The sequence below is a fragment of the Symphalangus syndactylus genome, chromosome 22 (genome assembly GCF_028878055.3).
Source record: "Symphalangus syndactylus isolate Jambi chromosome 22, NHGRI_mSymSyn1-v2.1_pri, whole genome shotgun sequence".
Classification (NCBI taxonomy): Eukaryota; Metazoa; Chordata; class Mammalia; order Primates; family Hylobatidae; genus Symphalangus; species Symphalangus syndactylus.
Window position 1 is genome coordinate 75,129,388 of NC_072444.2, and position 19,884 is coordinate 75,149,271.

Sequence of the window (19,884 nt, forward strand, 5' to 3'; positions counted from 1 at the left end):
TGAGTAAATGTTTGTGAACAAATGAATGGGAGTCAGTGAAACCAAACCAGCATGGTTTTTTTTTTTTTTTTTTTGGAGACGGAGTCTCGCTCTGTCACCCAGGCTGGAGTGCAATGGCGCGATCTCGGCTCACTGCAACCTCCACCTCCCAGATTCAAACAATTCTCCCTGCCTCAGCCTCCCAAGTAACTGGGATTACAGGTGTCCGCCACAATGCCCGGCTAATTTTTGTATTTTTTAGTAGAGACAGGGTTTCTCCATGTTGTCCAGGCTGGTTTTGAACTCCTGGCCTCAGGTGATCCACCCACCTCAGCCTCCCAAAGTGCTGGGATTACAGGCGTGAGCGACTGCGCCCGGCTGCATGGTTTTCAAAGTGGGGTTCATGGGCTTGGGGGGCTGAGTCTGCTCCTGCCTCCCAGCGAGACTCGCCCAGGCCTGTGCCAATGGTCTTGCTCCTGCCCTTTAGGGAGTGCCCTCGACGCGGACACCTGAGCCCTGAGCTGCAGCCCTGGCGGAGGAGGACACAGCTGGTGCTGGGAAGGGCTGGGAGGCCGGCCACGCACCTGGCACGACCCTACTTCCTAGGGTTCTCAGGCAGGAGCAGGGTCCTGGTGGCTTTCCTGGTGGAGGGACAGAATCCTCACAGCCCCAGCGGGCTGCACATGAGCTCTGGAGCCACAGCGCAGGTCCCACCATGTGCCTGTCGGCTACGTCTGCTGCCTGGCACAGCCACGTGCATCCGGAGCCGTCTGCAGCGTAACTCAAAGTGAGGGGGATGGGCACATGTGCACGACACCCGACGCCCCTCTGCAGCACTCAACAGGGAGGGCAGGGAGCTGGAATTTGTCCCAGTTGGGCACAGGGCTGCTGTTGGCAGCCAGGGTCAGGGAGACTCTCAGAGTCCCCCACTTCTGTGGAACAGACAGTTTCTTTCGTTCTGGAATTAAACTATTAATAGCAGTGGAGATCAAGAAACTCAAGTGCAGGGCAGCTGACAGGTGGTCTCGAATGCATCCTGGGGGGTGTGCAGCCAGCAGCCCTCAGAGCCAGTCTAAGTTTGGCAAAGGGCCGCTGTGCGGGCCAGGCATGGTGACAGTGACGTCTTGGTGTCAGGGCCTCCCGTCTCATACCCTCGCTCCTACAAGGGCCTCCGCACCTGGGCAGGTGGGTGTCTGGGTGCTGGGGGAGCTGACTCCTTCAAGGAGGTGGTTTCCTGTCTCAGGGAGGCAAGGGGTACCCCCGGGATCTGCTTCCAGGGGCGTAAGCCCCGGCCTATTGAGTGACTGATGGACCAGAGCTCTATCTTTCTAGAAGGCCTGGGAGAAGCCAGGAATCCCCTCTCGGAGCCTCACCCCACTCCTCCCTCCAGCCATCCTCCTCCAGCTCTTTGTGACATCACTGCCGTTGCCATGGGAACCCTGCCAACTGAGCGGATGACTTCACAGGAGGATGGGAGGCGCTGGGCTGGGCCGGCCTGGGTCTTGCAGCAAAGGTCTTTGATAACCAGCAAAATGGCAAAGGGAGGCAGGAAAACTGCCAGCAGGGAGGCCAGTGTGGGTTTAAGGTGATGGCATTCCCCAGCCCTGCCCGGCATCGGCATCCCAAGCCTGGGACCTGGGCGCTCCCTGCCTCCTTCCAGATGGAGGTGGGCATGGTGGAGCGTGAGGGGCCTGGGTCTGCCCGGGCTGGCTGGGGACCCCCGGCTGGAGCTGCTTCAAGCCTCGGTTTCTCTTTCTAGGAAGTGAGACCAGGACTACAGACTGGGGGCTCCCTGCTGAGTCTGGGGCCCTGAGGGCTGTTCAGCTCTAAGCATGGGCTCACAGACAGGCCAGACAGGGCTGTATTGCTCTGATCGCCCTGCAGGAATCACAGCCAGACGGGGGCTTCCCGAGTGCTGCCCACCTGGCCGGCACGCAAGAGGAAGTGGCATGGGCTGGGGAGGAGGAAGCACTCTCACTCCCGCTGGGGCCTCTGTCCAGGAACCCCCATTGGCCCAGCCGTCCCTGGGGAGCCCCATCCCACGTGCCCCGCACCCCGTGTCTGTCAGCACCGATCAGGGTCTCCCAGACACCTCCTCTGGGGTTGCCATGGGGACGAGTGGGAGGGTGAGTGTGGCGCATACAGCTGTCTGTGGACACACAGAGGGCATGCACACGTGTGTCTGTGCTCACCTGCATGTGTTCACATGGACTGGGCACTGCTGGAGGTGTCTACACAGTGGTGTACACGGACCCCCCTGCAGATGTGCACACGCCCAGCAAGGCCATGTCCACAGGCGTGTATGTGTTCTCGCACCAGAAAGTGGGTCACGCCCCACACCACACACCGTACACTCTGCCCCTGGAGCACGCACCTGCCTGGGTGCACCAGGCAGTCTAAGCCCATGTCACCTATGTGTACACGTATGTGCACATACCTACTCAGGCACACCAGTGTGTGTACACGCCTGCCCAGGCTCTTGGAATCGGGCACTTTCTGAGGCTGCCCTGATGGGCGTTCCCTTCCCCAGCCAGTACATCCTCTCTTCTTAATCCCATGTCTGCTGGACTCTGAAGGTGTCCACGCGGCCATGAACGTCTCCAGGGCCTGCACTGCCCACCACGAGGACCCCAGCGGAACCCAGCATCAGGTCACTAGGGGTCTGCGTGGGCAGTCACTTCCTGGGGGCCTGCACCCCTTAAGGAGGGTGAACGATGGGCCGGCCCAGCTGGGGCTGAATCCTCACAGCCTTGTTCACAGGGAGAGGCTGACCTGCGCCCATTTTACAGACAACAAAACTGAGGCTGAGAGAGTCATAGCCCGGCCAGCACACAGCAGATCGTGGCGCAGGCCCAGGCCGGCCTTGTAAGGTCCCTGCCATTCCCTGCAGGGTACACAGAAAGAGGTGGAAGCTGATGTGGCCCCCACTGGGCGTTCTTTCACTTTCTCTCCTTTGATTCCACAGTCCTCAGACCTAGGAATTGCAACGTCCCTAGTTTCCAATGAAGGAAATATTAATAGAAGCTCAGAGACGTAAGGTAACTGACCCTAGGTCACACAGCAGAGTCAGGGAGCTGGTGAGGTTGAGGGCAGGGAGCCCCAGAAGGGCCTCGAGAATCTCCCTCCCCACTTCACCCAGCCAGGGGCAGGTGCAGCCGGCAGGTGGGCCACTGGCCTCGGGTATGGCCTGTTTATGCCTCTGCATCTAGCGTACATGACAAAGGCAATTTTCCACGTCTAAAGCGCCACAGCATTGCCTGCCTCTGCTGATCAGCCCCGATCTTTCATGGCTGTCTCTTCCCCAGCTCCATGCGGATGCACCCCCAATTCAAGCTCCCTAAGCTCCCAGCCCCACTCCTCTCCACTCTGCCTGTCGCAAGGCCCTCCCAGCCCAGGCTTGGGAGAGAGGTACGCCCTACACTGCCGTGAGCCCCGAGTGGACCTGGACGGACAGAGGGAGCAGCCCTCAGCCGAGGCCCCACAGCGCAGCCCAGCCCGTCCCTGCAGCCGCGATCAGTACTCACGGAACCCTCTGGCAGTCCGGCCTTGGCAGGGCAGGCCAGACAGATCTGTGCAGTTTACAACCAGCTTCTGCTTCTAAAAATAGAAGTGCTACTTGGCACAGAGACCACAGTGAAAGTGGAGAAACTGAGGCCCAGCGGCAAAAAGTGTCTCATCGAAGGTCACGAAGGCAGGAAATAGCAGATGCCAGGAGGGTCATGGCACTCGGAGAGGAAAGGAGTCCCTCGTGCACGGCACTCCCCAGCCCGCCAGCCACCGTGACCATCCTGGGCACGTGAGCACCACTGCACCAGCCCAGCCTGGAGCCTGGTACTGCCGGCCTTGGCAGGCAGACATTGCTGGTCAGGAATGCAGAATCGGCCTTTAAATACCTCAGCAAATTCATGCCCTGGCATCTCCTTCTTCCTCACACCGCCCAAGGCACCGCTGAGGCTTAATGAGCGGTGAAGGTCCATTTTTCAAAGTTAAACATTTCCTGGGCTCCCTGGCCCAGCCTTTAGACACAGCCTGGCGATGTGTGGTGGGTGTGGGGTTGAGACAGCTGCACAGGGAGGCCGTGGTTCACACGGATCTCCAAGACGCCCTCGGCTCTCACCGGCCACCGATGCCAACAGAGACCTACCCGGTGGCCAGCTTGTGGGATGCAGAGCTGGCAGTGGGTCAGGCCTGGGCCATGGGAGCAGTGGGTTGGGCCTGGGCCCCTGAAGCTGGGAATTCCAGCCTAACACAGCCTTCAGAGGTGTCGATTCTAATCCCCTGCCCATTTTACAGATGAGGAAGCTGAGGGAGGGTCGTAAGTCCCCTAACATCAGGGACCACAGCGCTTACCCAACTGAACATCTCAGGGTCCAGCCCTGGGCCTAATGTTTAGCGCCAAAAACAGGTGGTGCTCAATCAATGCTTGTTGCCAGGAGTAAGCACCCAAGGCTGCAGAGCAGGAGGTGGCAGCCTTGGGTGGAGACCACAGAGCCCTGACTCCCAGACTCCCTGCATCAGCCTCCGAGGGTGCAAACAGACCTCCTCTCTGCTGGGATCTCTGTCAGCATCCCGGAGGCCCCTGGCTCCTGGTTTAGACCCTGCTGTCTGCAGACGTGAAGCAATAGAGAGGGAAGTCTAGATCTGGACTTAGGCAGAGTCAGGTTTGGGTCCCAGCTCTGTCACTCTCTGACTTCCTGGGCTTGGACAAGCCACTTCTGGGGGTCTCAGTGTCTCCATTTGCCATTTGGTGACATTAGCCTCTTTACCTGGGGGACTTCTGCACTCCCATTTCTTCCAAGCTCCTGTCCATACTGACACTGTCTTTTTCCAGTCCCTGTAGGTCTCTGCATCTATCATCCACTCATTCATTATCTACTTCCATCATCATTAATCTACATCCTCCCTCATTCAGGCATCCATCCATCCATTCATCATCCATATATCCTTCTAGCATCCACCCACTTACCCACCAATCCATCCATCCATCTACCTCTCCACCCACCCACTCACCCATCCACCCATCGATTCATCCTTCTTCCATCCATTCACCCATTCATCCATCCATTCATCCACCCATCCAGCCACTCACCTATCCATTCATCCATTCATCCACCCACCCACCCATCCATCCATCCATCATCCATATATCCTTCTAGCATCCACCCACCCACCAATCCACCCATCCATCCATCCACCTATCCACCCAGTCACTCACCCACCTACCCATCCACCCATTCATCTTTCTTCCATCCATTCGCCCATCGTCTATCCATCCATTCACCTATTCATCCATTCACCCACCCATCCATCCACTCACCCATCCACCCATCCATCCACTTGCTCATCCATCCACTTGCTCATCCATCCACCCACCCATGCATCCATCCACCCACCCATCAGTCCATCCACCTATATATCCATCTACCCCTCCATCTGATGATGCATATGTCAAAAAGGCAAGGTGCCAGTTCTGTGCCAGGGCTAGAGTCCCAATCCCCAACTTCTAATCTAATGCCCTCTCCAGGATGCCAGGTGTCCAGAGGGCTCAAGGGGTTCCCATTCTGTCACTGCATTGGCTCAGATCCCTGACTGCTTGGGGAAGAGCTCCTGTTGCCACTCTAGGTCTCATGGAGACAACTAACAGCTAAAGAATCAGAGGACTCCCCGTTGGCCCTGCTTAAGGATGGTGTGAATCTGGACAAGACACTCATCTCAGTGTAGCACTCACCACCTGTAATGGGCACATGATTGCAGAGGCTTCAAACTGGGCCATGCCAGGGAAGTTGGCTGGCTCAAGGCACTGTAAATGGATGTAGTTAGGAGATTCAACAACATGATTAAAAATAAGGAGACAGGATATGCTTTTCCCTTGTCACCAATTCCATAGCATCTCAAGGGTCTGTAGTGCACCAGGCCCAGCCTCCAGCGAAGGTGGAACCAGGCCTGCCCAGCTGAGCCCTCTGCAGATCCCAGGGGAACAGGGTCAGTCTGCAATCCCAGAAATGTATTCATGGTTCCTTAGCAACCGGTGGCTTGGGGACTGAGCTGGGAATCTGTGTTCCTCCCAGTGTCTCACCTCATCTTTTGTTCCCCTCACTTATCCATCTGAGCTCTCAGCCCTCAGACACATTAGATGACTGGAATGGTGACTACAAGCCTGTGCAGTGCTGAAATTATATTTCCACACTCATGGAGGCACACACATGCGTGAGCATGCACACATGTATACACACTACATACAGTATGCTGAGTAGAGAGGCCCAGGTTAAGAAATAATGTCACTACTCAATTATAGAAAAGAACAAACTATTGATAAGCATCACAACTTGAATGAATCACCAGGGAATTTAGTGGGGGAAAACAAATGTAATCCCAAAATGTTACATACTGTGTGAATAGTGTGTGATTCCATTTACACAGCAGACTGACAGTCCCTGACTTAACAATGCTTTGATTTATAACTTTTTTACCTTATAATGGGTTTATTGGGGTATTAAATGCATTTCTGACACATTGTTGACTTATGATGTGTTTATCAGGATGTAACTCTATCATAAATTGAGGAGCATTTGTACTTGAAAAGACAAAATTATAGAAATGGAGAATGGATTAGTGGTGACCAGAGGTCAGAGATGGGATAGGGGTGAGGGAAGGGGGTGTGGCTATAAAAGGGTAACAAGAGGAGTATTTGTGGGATGGGACTTTTCTGTATCTGGACTGTATCACTGTCAATATCCTGGTTGTGACACTGTACTATAGTTTTGTAAGATGTTGCCACTGGGGGGAACCGGATAAAGGGTACATGGGATCTCTCTGTATTATTCTCACAATTGCAAGGGACTGTACAATTGTCTTAAAATAGAAAATTTAATTTTAAGGAAATAAAATAATGTCATTGAAAATGGATGGTATTTTTCAATAAAAGGGGTAAAATCAACTGGATTAGTATACCTGGGAAGAACTGACACTTGATCCTTACACCTCACACCATAGATAAAAAATTACAGGTGGATTAAAAGTCTAAATGTCAAGTGTAAAACAATAAAGCTCCTAGAAGATTACATACAAGAGCATTTTCAAGAACTTAAGGTGAGAAAAGATTTCTTTATAAGCTAACAGAAAGTGCTAACCATGGAGAACTTGAGTAACATTAAAATGAAGAACTTCTTCTCATTAAAATACATGACTGAAAGAGTGAAATGGCAAGCCATGGAATGAGAGAAGATATTTTCAACATATATAATCAAAAAATTAAGAATTACTAGATATATAAAGAATTCCTACAAACGTACAAGATAAAGAATGCAACTCAATAGAAAAACGGGGCCTGGTGCAGTGGCTCACACCTGTAATCCCAGCACTTTGGGAGACCAAGGTAGAAGAGACGCTTAAGTCCAGGAATTTGAGACCAGTCTGGGCAACACAGGGAGACTCTGTCTCTACAAAAAAAAAAAAATTAGCCAGGCATGGTGGCATGTGCCTGTAGTCCCAGCTATGTGGGATACTGAGGTGGGAGGATTACTTGAGCAGGAAGTTTGAGACCAGTCTGGGCAACATAGTGAGACCCTGTCTCTAAAAAAAAAAAAAAAAAAAAAAAAAAAAAAAAACCACAACAACAACAACAAAACAAATAAAAAAGACAAATATGACTTTTAAACAGATAGTTCACAAAAAAATGACATACAAATATCCAAATGGCCAATAAACTTACGAAAAGGTGTTCACTAGTACTGCTACAATTTAAAAGGACTGACAATATCAAAGGCTTTTAAAAAATTGTTTTAGATTTAACATTTAGACCTTTAATTCATCCAGAATTAATTTTTTAATCTATGGTGTGAGGTAGGCATTAATTTTCAGTTTTTTCCAGGTATACTAATCCAGTTGATCTTACCCCTTTTATTGAAATATACCATCCATTTTCAATGGCATTATTTTATTTCCTTAGAATTAAATTTTCTATTTTGAGACAATTGTTCAGTCCTATGCAGTTGTGAGATTCCCCTGGAGGAGAGAAGGGTAGTGATCAGGAGGAGATGGGGTGGGGGGCTTCTGAGATACAAGTATCATTTTTATTTCTTGAGCTAGATGGTTCCTACATAAATTTCACTTTGTGGTACTTCATGGAATTGCATATGTTACCTTTTTTTAAGTTTTGTTTAAAAAAAAAAAATACCACAGGGTGGGAATTCTGGTATAGAATAGTGAAAAGGTCACCAAATCTTCTCTCCAAAAAACAACTATAAAACTAGTCCAAATTCAAAAACAGTCATTTCCACATCCTTGAAATTAACCAAAGGCCTTCATTCATGAAAAACTGCTTAACTTAGGCTAAGACAGGGAGAATCTGTGGAGTTCTTACCTGAAGCTCTCCCATCTCCCCCCGCCCCTCCCCCCAACTCAGTTGATGCAGTCATTCCAACAGGGCAGGGCAGGGCAAGGCAAATCATAGAAACTAGTAGCTTTGCTGTCAGGGGCTGATTTTATTTGAAGCAGAAAGCACAAACTCTCGTTTGGCAGAAGTGTTGTCAGCAAGAAGCAGCAATCTCGGTGGCAAGTGAATGGGGAAAGCCAGTGGTCCTACCAGGCTTAAGCTGTGATCCTGACTGGGGTAGCAATAGACCCATAGACTAGCGAGAGTTGCATGAAATATGACAGTCATAGAGATACCTAATAAGCCTACCACGTGTGCCCAGTGGATGGGTAGCACACATACACAGGGGACAGCAGAGAGGGCCCAAGTAATTCACAAATTTCTGGCCTACTGAGAGCCTGTAGGCATATGCAGAGGAGACAAGAGGGTCTGGAAAAAAGTAGAAACCAGGTCAGGCCTGAAAACTACCTGATCTTTGGATGTGCTTACAGACCCACATGCAGATCTATCAGCAGCATGTGTAGGCCTGACTGGCTCAAGGTATTTGCAAACAACCCCAGACCAATCACTGACTGACCACAGAGCTATGCAAACACAGAGGTAATCTAGGAGGCCAGAATTAAAATAAGTAGGGATTTAACAAAAGAGAAGAAAGCCAGGAATGGTGACATTACCTGTAGTCCCTGCTACTTGGCAGGCTGAGGTGGAAGTATAACTCAAGTCCAAGAGTTCCAGCCTGCAGTGAGCTATGATCACACCACTGTACTCCAGCCTGGGCAACAGAGTGAGATCCCATCTCAAAAAAAAAAAAAAAAAAAAAAAGAACAAGGACAAACTAACAGAGACACAATGATCACACATTCACACATCAGGGGAAAATGAATTTCACAGCTTCAGTTCAGGTCAATTACTATACAAACAACAACAACAACAAAAACCAGCAATACTAGCAACTCTTAGGGATACAAATCAGAATCTGGAACTGCTGCAATATATTACCTGAAATGTTTGTTTTCAGCACAAACTTACAAAACATCCAATGAAACAGGAAAGGGTGACCCATACTCAGAAAAAAAAAGTCAATGGAAACTGTCACTGAGTGTCCCCAGATGTTAGATATAGCAAAGACTTCAAAGCTTTTATAATATAAATATATATTTATATTATATGTTGTATAATGTAAATATATATTTATATTATATGTTGTATAATGTAAACATATATTTATATTATATGTTGTATAATATAAATATATATTTATATTATATGTTGTATAATATAAATATATATTTATATTATATGTTGTATAATATAAATATAGGTTTATATGTAATATAATTTAATATATATAATACTTATATAAACTGTTGAAAGACAAAGAAAAATTATAAATATATATTTATATTATACATTTATGTAATATAAATACATTCAAAGAAATAAAGACAACTATGTTTAAAGAATTGAAGAAAAGGATAATAATAGTGACTCAAAACACAAAACCTCAATGAAGAGACAGAAATTATTTTGAAAATGGAAAATCTGGAATTAAAAAGTGTAATTGCTGAAATGAAAAATTCATTACATGAGGGCTTGCAAGATGGTAAAAGAAAAAATTAGTGTGCTTGAAGATCAATCAATAGAAGTATTCAATCTAAAGAACACAGAGAAAAAATTGAACAGAAAAATAAACTGTGCCTCTGACATACATGAGACATCAAGTGCACTAGCATATGTGGTGATGGGAGTCTCGAGAAAAGAGGAGAGAGAGAAAGAGGCAGGAATAAGATTTGAAGAAATAATAGCTGAAATTTTCCCAAATTTGATGAAAAGCATTAATCTACAGATTCAAGAAGATCAACAAACACCAAACAGGATGAACACAAGAAAAATCCAAACCTGGACACATCATAGCCAAACTGTTGAAAGACAAAGAAAGGAGCAGGAGAAAATTGATTCACAGTGTCCAGAGTAACAGCAATATGATCAATGGCTGATTTCTCATCAGAAACTATGGAGGGAAGAAGGTAGTGGAATGGCATATTCAAAATGTGAAAACAAAAAAAAATTTGTTACCCAAGAATGAAGGCAAACTAAAAACATTACAGATTAAGAGAAACTGAAAGAATCTGGGGCTAGGACAGCTTATTTAGAAGAAATACCAAGAGAAGTCCTTTAGGCTGAAAGGAAATGTCAGATGGTAATTCAAATTCACAGAAAGAAATGAAGAGTACCAGAAATGGTAAATATGTAGATGAATATAAAAAGCTCTATAAATGTATTACTTTCTCTTTCCTTCCCTTAACTTCTTTTAAAAACATGAGATTGTATAAAGCAATATTTTTAACACTATATTGTTACATGTTATAACATATGTCAACACATATTGATGAAATATCTGACAATAGTACAAAACAGGGAGAAGAAAATTGAGCTATGTTGGAGTAAAGTTTCTATATTTTACCATAATTGTTAGTATTAATGAAAAATAGATGGTAGTAAGTTGGTACGCATACTGTAGTCCCTAGGGCAACCAATAAGAAAATAACTCTAAAAATTAGTTTACAAATTAACAGAGGAATTAAAACGGCACATGAAAAGTATTTACCTAGCTCAAAAGAAGGCAGCACAGGAGAAAAGAATGGGTAAAGACATGAGACATAGAAAACAATGAAGAAAACAGCACCCATAGGAAATTTAAAAACTGCATTAAGTGTGAATGGACTAAACAGACCAAATAAAAAGCAGAGATTGTCAGACTGGACAGCAATATGATCAATGGTTGATTTCTCATCAAAAATTATGGAGGGAAGAAGGTGGTGGAATCACACATTCAAAGTGTGGAAACAACCCAAATATATACTGTCTAGAAGGGGTACATTTTAGTTCAAATATACAAATATGTTGAAAATAAAAGGATAGAAAAAGATATACATGCAAACGGTAACCATAACAAAGCTAGAAAAAGATATACATGCAAATATTAACCATAACAGAACTGGAGTAGGTAAAAAATTTTTTTGGGGAGACAGGGTCCCACTCTGTCATCCAGGCTGGAGTGCAGTGGTGTAATCATAGCTTTCTGCAGCCTCAACCTCTCACACTCAAGTGATCCTCCCTCCTCAGCCTCTCAAGCAGCTAGGACTACAGGTGAGCACAACCATGCCCAGCTAATTTAAAAATTTTTTATAGAGACGGGGTCTCCCTTTGCTTCCCAGGGTGGTCTCAAACTCCTGGGCACAAGCAATCCTCCTGCCTTGGCCTCCTAAAGTACTAGGATTACAGGCATGAACCACCACACCCAACCTGGAGTAGGTAAATTAATGTCAGATAAAATAGACTTTAAGACAAGAAATATTGTCAAAGACAAAGAGGAAGGTTTCATAATGATAAATATGTTGGTATCTCAGGAATATGTAACAGTCATAAATAAATATGCTTATAACAACAAAGTCCCAAAATACATGAAGCAAAAATTGGCAGAACTAAAAGGAGAAATAGGCAAATCAACAAAAATAGTTGGGGATTTCAATACTCCACTCCCTCTCAATAACTGATAGAACAACTAGAGAGAAAACCAGCAAGGACAGAGAAGACTTGAACATTACCACCCACTTGACCTAACTGACATTTATAGAACATTCCACCCAAAAGACCAAACAATGTTTTCAAATGTATGTGGAAATATAAAGGAATATTATGAACAACTTTACACCAACAGATTAGACCTAATTTAGATGAAGTGACAAATTCCTAAAAAGACACAAATTATCAAAACTGGTTTAGTAAGAATAGAAAATCTGAACAGACTTATAACCAGTAAAACAAAAACAAAAACAAAAACAAAACTAAACTAAGACATAACAAGTTAAAAAACAAACAAACTGATTAATTTGAAATCTTCTTACAAAGAAAAGCCCAGTCCCCTATGACTTTAGTGGTAAGTTTTCTTAAATATTTAAAGAAATAATATCAAAACTTCACAAACTCTTTCAAAAAAAAAAAAGGATAAAAACTTCTCCACTTATTCTGTGAGAGCAATATTTTCCCTGATACCAAAACCAAAAACATCACAGAAAATAACAGACCTTTATACCTCATAAACAGAAGATTCAAAAATCCTTAAAATATCAGCAAACCAAAGCCAATAACATATAAATATAGGCAGAATTTTCCCCAGGAATGCAAGGTTGGTTTAACATCTGAAAATCACTAATTTTGATCCCCTTAATAGATACAGAAAAATAATTTGACAAAATCCAACACCCATTCATGGGAAAACTCTCAATAAACTAAAAATGGCAGAGAACTTCTCAACCTGATAAAGACTATGAAACCCCACAGCTAACATCATATGGTGAAAGACTGAATGCTTTTCCTCTAAGGCCAAGAACAAAGCACCTCCGCTATTCAAGATTATTCTGAAAGTTCCAGTTAGTGCAATAAGGCAAGAAAAAGAAATAAAAGTGCTCCAAGAGGCCAAGGTGGGAAGATCATTTGCGGCCAGGAGTTCAAGACCAGCCTCAGTAACATAGAAAACCTTGTTTCTACAAAAAAAAAAAAAATTATCCTGGCATGATGGCACACGTCTGTAGTCCCAAACACTTGGGAGGCTGTGGTGAGAAGATCACTCGAGCCCAGGAATTCGAGGCTTCAGTGAGCTATGATCACACCACTGCACTCCAGCCTGAGCAACAGAGCGAGACCCTGTCTCTGAAAATAAAAAAAATAAAATAAAATAAAAATAGGCATATACTTCAATGGAATAGAATTGAGAGTCCAGAAATAAACTTTTCCATTTATGATTCCAACAAAATGTAACACAGAAAAGAAAGTCTTCTTCAAAAACATGTATACAGCAAAACAAGCTCTGACCCTCACACACCATACAGACTATTAGCTAAAATTGGACAACAGGCCTAAGTGCAAGAGCTAAGGCTATAAACGTCCTAGAAGAAAACAGAAGAAATCTTTGTGACCTTGGGTTAGGCAAACGATTCCTAAATATGACACCCAAAACATGCTCCATAAAAGAAAAAAAAATGATAAATTGGACTTCATAATAAGTTAAAAAACGTTTGTGCTCCAAAAAGATACCATTAAGAAAATGAAAGACAAGCTCCAGACTGGGGTAAGAGATCAGAAATTACATTTCTGATGAAGGACTTGTATCCAGAACATATACAGAACTCACAATAATTCTGAATAATTTTGAAACTCAATAATAAGACAAATCCATTAAATATGGGCAAAAGATTTGAATAGACATTTTATCAAAGGAGAAATATGAATGCCTAATGAGCACATGAAAAGATGTTCAACTTCACCGGTCATTCGGAAAATGCAAATTTAAACCACATGGGACACCACTACACATCCGCCTGAAGATCTGTAATAAAAAGACTGACAATAGCAGGTGGTGAGAGACACGCAGGGGCTGGAATCCTCACGTGTTGCTGGTGGGAATGTAACATGGTCTGGCCAGTTTGGAAAACTGTTTGGCAGCTTGTTAAGAATTTAAATATGGCCGGGCACAGTGGCTCACACCTGTAATCCCAGCACTTTGGGAGGCCGAGGTAGGTGGATCACTTGAGGTCAGGAGTTCAAGACCAGCCTGGCCAACATGGCGAGACCCAGTCTCTACTAAAAAATACAAAAATCAGCTGGGCGTGGTGGTGCGTGCTTGTAATCCCAGCTACTCGGGAGGCTGAGGCAGGAGAATCACTTGAGATGGGGGGCAGAGGTTGCAATGAGCCAAGATTAAGCCAATGTGCTCCAGCCTGGGTGACAGAGTGAGACTCCATCTCAAGAAAAAAAAAATTTTTTAAATATAAACTTAGCAGATGAACTCTACTTCCAGGAAGCTGCCCAGTTTGTGCACGAATGTTCACAGTGGCATGATTCATCATGGCCCCACACTGGACACACACGCTTTGCATATGTTTTGGAAAATGGATAAATAAAACTTGGCCTAGCAATACAACGGAATACTATTCAGCAATAAAAACCAAAAACTACTGACACAGTCTACAAGATGATTGAACCTCAAAAATATGACACTCAGTGTTAGAATCCAGATGTAAAAGACTGCATATTGCAGGATCCCATTGACGTGAAATGTCCATTAAATGTAAATCCACAGGCTGGGCACGGTGGCTCACACCTGTAATTCCAGCACTTTGGGAGGCTGAGGGGTGTGGATGACCTGAGGTCAGGAGTTCGAGACCAGCCTGGCCAACATGGTGAAACCCTGTCTCTACTAAAAATACAAAAACTACCCAGGTGTGGTGGTGGGCACCTATAATCCCAGCTACTCAGGAGGCTGAGGCAGGAGAATCATTTGAATCCAGGAGGTGGAGGTTGCTGTGAGCCAAGATTGCACCACTGCACTCCAGCCTGGGCGACAGAGTGAGACTCAGTACCCCCCTCCCCCCCAAAAAAATTGTAAATCCACAGAGACAGGGTGCAGATCAGTGCCTGGGGGTGGGGTGGGGGGTGCTGACTATAGTTGGACATGAAAATGTTCTATAGCTGGTATGTAGTTATGGTTGTTCAACTCTATGTATGCATGAAAACCGCTGCCTGGTGCCCTTGCAATGGGCTTGCAGAGGGACAGTGTCGGTGCACATGATGCCTCCGTAAAGCTGCTCAGGAAGAAAGGAGAAGTGAGCTCAGGCGAAGGAAACAAGCCCGGCACAGCCGCTGCCCCTTTCAGCATCGTCCCCCAGGTGATCGGAGTCTTGTCCTGAGGGTGGCGAGAACCAGAACGACTTGACCAGCCCCCAGACCATCCACGTCTTGACTATCCTGCCACACTTGGTTTTCACTCAAAACAGGAGGATCTCCCCGTGACTTTGGGGTACCTTCCCAAAAATCGAACGCAGAATTTTTTTCCCCTACATGACCTGCCTTGGACACTCCTCCAAGGGGTGTTCCAGCACGGCTCTGGGCCCATGGACCGGGTCAGAATGAGCCAGAGTGCTCAAGGCAAGCCCAGGCTACTCCCAGGAGAACACCTGCTTTGCTTTCGTATCCAGACCACGGGGCCCAGCATCGGAGAATGTCCACTGGGTAGGTGAATGAATGAACGAATCAATGAATGAACGCTTGTAATGCGTGACTCCCATGTCCCGACTTCATGGTCATGTTTAATGAACTGTGCACCTGCATACAGGTGCATTCAGGGGCACACGTGCCCCCGTCTGCTCCCCGTTCCATCTCTGCCCCTGTCCTCTCCTTTCCTCGAGGATGGTGATCTCGGTGCCAGGGCCCTGTGGTGGACAGGACAAGGCAGAGGTGACCCTGCACAATGGGGCTTTCAGAAGAGGAGAAGACACCATGCCCATGATGACCAATGATGCCAAGGACAGGGGCAGAGTCACAGCAGGGGGTCGCTGTTGGAACGTGGCCAGGGGGCAAGGGGAAGGGACCCTTGTTCTGAGCACAGTGACAGGTAGCACCATGGCATCCAGGCTGTGCCAACACCCCACAAATGCCACCCCGCTTGGTGGGACTCACCCCAGCAGACAGGAGTTAGCGGCTCCAGTGCACAGGTGCGAACATGAGGCTTGCAGGAACCCTCTGTTCCCCTCCTCACATCCTCCCCAGGAGAGCTCGGTAGAAACGGGGCTGGCTTCAGTTTCCCCTCCTGCCTCAACCTCCAGGGAATGTTCCTGTGGGTTCCCTCAGCCAGCAAGCTGCAGTGGACCCCAGAGCAGGCCCCGGGACTGTCTTCCAGGCCCCAGGCCCAGAGCTCCCTACCCACGGCCCGGCTGGTCAGGCCAGGCACCCCCAGGCTTGGGGAGGTCCCACAGCCTCCTGCAGGGAGGGGGATGTGCAGCCGTGATAATGCCGGCACGATGGACCCAGGCCTGGGCTGTAGCTATGGCCCACCCCCGCCCAGCCCTGGTCACCAGCTAGACCCTGGCAGGGTACAGAGCCCTGGCTGCTCTTTTGTCAAATGGGGGCCATGGGCAGCTGTGTGTGTGTGTGTATGTCGGGGGTGGGCTCTAGCTGAGTAGGTGTCAACATCCCTGCCAGATGGATATAATCATTAGTGTGTAACTCAGGGTCATGCAGCCCAGCGGAGGTGATGGGAAATGAGCGTCAGGGTCCCCAGGCCTCTCCTCTCCTCTGCCCACACCAAGGCCAGTTCCTCAGGGTGAGCACTCCTGGGAGCACGGGCCAGCCCCTGACATCACCCACTCTGGCATCACCCATGCTCCAAATCCCAGTTCACAGCGTGTCCATGCGATGCCCGTACCCCACACTCCCGATTTCGCTGCTGTGCCAAATATTCCCTCACTCGCTAAGCTGGGTAGTCACCAAGACCATCGCGGAGATGGGGGATGCCCTGGTACCCACATGGGCAGACGGAGGGCACAGTGAGAGCCGGGGCTCAGGGGCCACACCCACGACCGCTGAGGCCAGGCAAGGGCAGCAGGACTGAGGCTGGTGGTGGGTGCAGGAAGAGGACGCCAGAGGAGGCTTGGGGGCAGTCTGGGCACCGTGGGAGGTGCTGAGGCTGTTTACAGACCTTTCTGTAAAATGTGGGGTGGGGGCCCAGGGGTGTCTGAGACAGGCTATGCTGGGTTCTGGCACATGCGAGCTGTGAGCCTGAACCATGTTACTTCCCCACTCCATGCCTCGGCCTTCTGTTCTGTGAAATGGGCACACAGCACCTCCCTCCGCGCTGTGTGAAGATTCCTGGTGGCTTGGGCCTTACCCACAACTGGCATGCAGGGTGCAGGGTGCAGGGTGCAGGGTGGGGCGGGAGAGCTGCTCTGAGCCCAGGTGTGGGGTGTGAGGCTCAGGTGCCCTGGGTGGTCATAGCAGGATGGGAGCTGAAGTCCCATGTTGGCACAGGCTGCACCCCAGGACCCCATGGTGTGTGTCTGCACGCACCTGTGCCTGTGCACCCCTGTGCATGCCTCCCCAGTGTGTGTGGGAGCATGGTGGCACACACACTGTGCATGGTGAGGGCACAGGTGCCCAGGGCTGGGAGCTGCCCGTTCAGCCAAGTCCCCTTGGTCCCCGACTGGTGTGGATTCGGGCGCGGGAACACTGGATTTCTGGTGAGTTGTTTCTCTGAAAAGCTGTCTCTGGGGACTCACAGCCCTCAGATGTGGCATTGCTCTTGCTCTATGGGGACAATGTAATGAAGGAACAAAAATAAGCCCGGATGTCTGTCAGACAGCAAACACCTCAGGGGCCTGACTTTCTTCCTGACGTCCCTCCCCGCCTACCCCAAGGACAGGGGAGCCGGCCGCTCCCAGACCCACCAGGAGCCTGCGGGAGCTCCACACGCTCCCTGCATCTCAGAACCTCCATCCGCTCCACTGAATTTGCAAAAAAAAAAAAAAAAAAAAAAGAAAAAGCAGACAACAAATTCATTTTACAGAACCTAACCCTCAGACTGAAGGAATTTCACATCAGAGCCACGATCATTCATGAACCCACATTGGCTGCCCACTGTGGTGTCTGGGAGGGGAAAGGGGTGGGGGGGCCAGGAGGGTGTGCACACTCCTCTACTCACACAGACACTAATCTACACACACGTGAGCTCATGCACGTGTGTGCATACTCCTGTATTCACAGACACGAATCTACACGCACACACCCGCAAACCTACACGCACACACACGTGCACACTCCTCTGTTCACACAGGCGGTAATCTGCATGCGCACACATGTGAACCCGTGTGCCTGCTCCCATATTCACTCGGACACCCATCTGCACCCACAGCCACACACAAACGAAGATCTGAGAATCCCGTCTCCTGGAGAAAGCCGGGATGCTGGATACCTGAGGAATGGGCCCTGGACTCCACTTCGGTGGGCACCCTGAGGGGTTCTGTGCCAAGCTGACCCCGCTGTTTCATACCAATCCATTTTGGGGGGTTCATCTCCTCAAGAACACAGCTCTGAAATGCTAATGGCTGTCAAAGGGAAGCAGGACTTGCTTCGCACAACCTTCCTCTCCACGGGACCGCCTCCCTCATTTCCTAATGAATATAAATAGGAAAATGGGTTTTGCCTTACAGAATATTTTTCTCTTCAGGAATGTAGCTCCAATTTCTAAGCACTGTCAAAACAGAAGTTACATCCTCTCTGTCTCTCCGTTGCCAGCGTCGTCACCCAGTACAGGCTACCCTCATGGCTCTCAGACGTCGGCAGTCCCCTGGGTGGCTCATTCCCTCGTGTGCCCTTAAAAACCCTTTCTACGTCGACACCAGAGGGATGCGTTAAGGCCAGCCTTGTCTCTCAGCTGCTGCAAACTCCCCAGAGACTTCCCGAAGCAATCCAAGTACCATCTAACTCTTCCCAGGAGCTCCGACACAGGAGCAGACCCTGAGGCCTCTCCCGCTCACCTCTCAGCCCCCACGGCCAGCTGCACTGGCCTTGCCCTTCACCCACAGGAAGCGTGTCTCGGCTGCAGGGCCTTTGCACCTGCTCTCCCTTCCCCAGCATCCTCCTTCCCTGCCTCTTTGCACGGCAGGGCACAGAGGGACGCAGGGACCGAACCTGCGCCCCATCCAGGATCCAGGGCTGCAGGTCTGAGGGTCCTGCAGGGCAAATCAGAAAGGCTGGGGATTGTGCTAGCGGCGGCAGCCCGGCCCTTTCCAGAACTGGTGTCAGCCATTTACACTCCCACAGCCATCCATCCACCCCCGCCCTCACCTGACGGAGGGGAGGCCGAGGCTCCGGGAAGGGAAGGGACCCACCTCAGGTCACACCGAACACCAGAGGCTCCCCAACCTGGGCCACCCCATGATCTGCAGCCAGGCCCTTCCACCACTTCCACAGGACAGACAGATGCAGCGGTGGTCCCTCGGTGAAGAGGGCAGAGGCCGGGCCCTTCCACAGCTTCCACAGGGCAAAAAGGCACTGGGGCGGTCTGTCGGTGAGGAGGGCAGAGGCCTCAGTGCAGGCTCCCCTCAGGCAGGGAGACAACAGACTGGGGGACCCTCTCCAGGGTGCCCTGGAACCACTACCAGCACCCTCCAGGCAGAGGCAGGCACTTGGCTAATGCCATCTCCCTTTGGATCTGGTCTAGGAGCCAGCTACCACCTTTCCAGACATGTCCGGGAAGCATCCCAGTCCCCCTCCCAGCCAGCCTCCCTAGGTCAGCACTCTGACCAGTGGGGGGGCCAGGCAGGAGCCATAGCACAGCCCAGTGTCCAGGCCCAGGAGACACATCCTGAGGGTCCCCAGCCCCTTGGGCTTCTAGGGAGGCCGTGGAGGTCGAGATGGCGGTGAGGGAGCCAAGCGCTGGCCGTCCCTTCATGCATCTCTGGCGGGTCGTCTGTGCGGTGGCTATTTCCGGGACACCTTCCCAGCCACTACTTCGGGCTCTGTTTCGGCAGCGCAGGACTGTGAAGGCACACAGCTGTCCTTGACTCGTCCCTCCGGGCCAGCGCTGCCTCACTGTGTGCTCTGCAAAGCCCTCTCTTCCTGCAGTGCCTCCTGTGCACCGGCCCAGGGTCTGGGGAGCCCCCCGATGGCCCCCCATTTCCAGACCCCGCTCCTCG

At 49.0% G+C, this 19,884-nt stretch overlaps 2 protein-coding genes across 3 annotated transcripts in view; one reads left to right on the top strand and one right to left on the bottom strand.

The window, feature by feature from the left end:
• ELFN1 (extracellular leucine rich repeat and fibronectin type III domain containing 1) overlaps window positions 1-19,884 on the bottom strand; it is an 81,704-nt gene that overhangs the window by 52,064 nt on the left and 9,756 nt on the right. The window lies entirely within an intron of this gene.
• LOC129472190 (uncharacterized) lies at window positions 1,929-2,531 on the top strand. The gene has a single exon (XM_055261574.1). It carries the CDS (start codon window positions 1,929-1,931, stop codon window positions 2,529-2,531), a length of 603 nt encoding a protein of 200 aa, XP_055117549.1.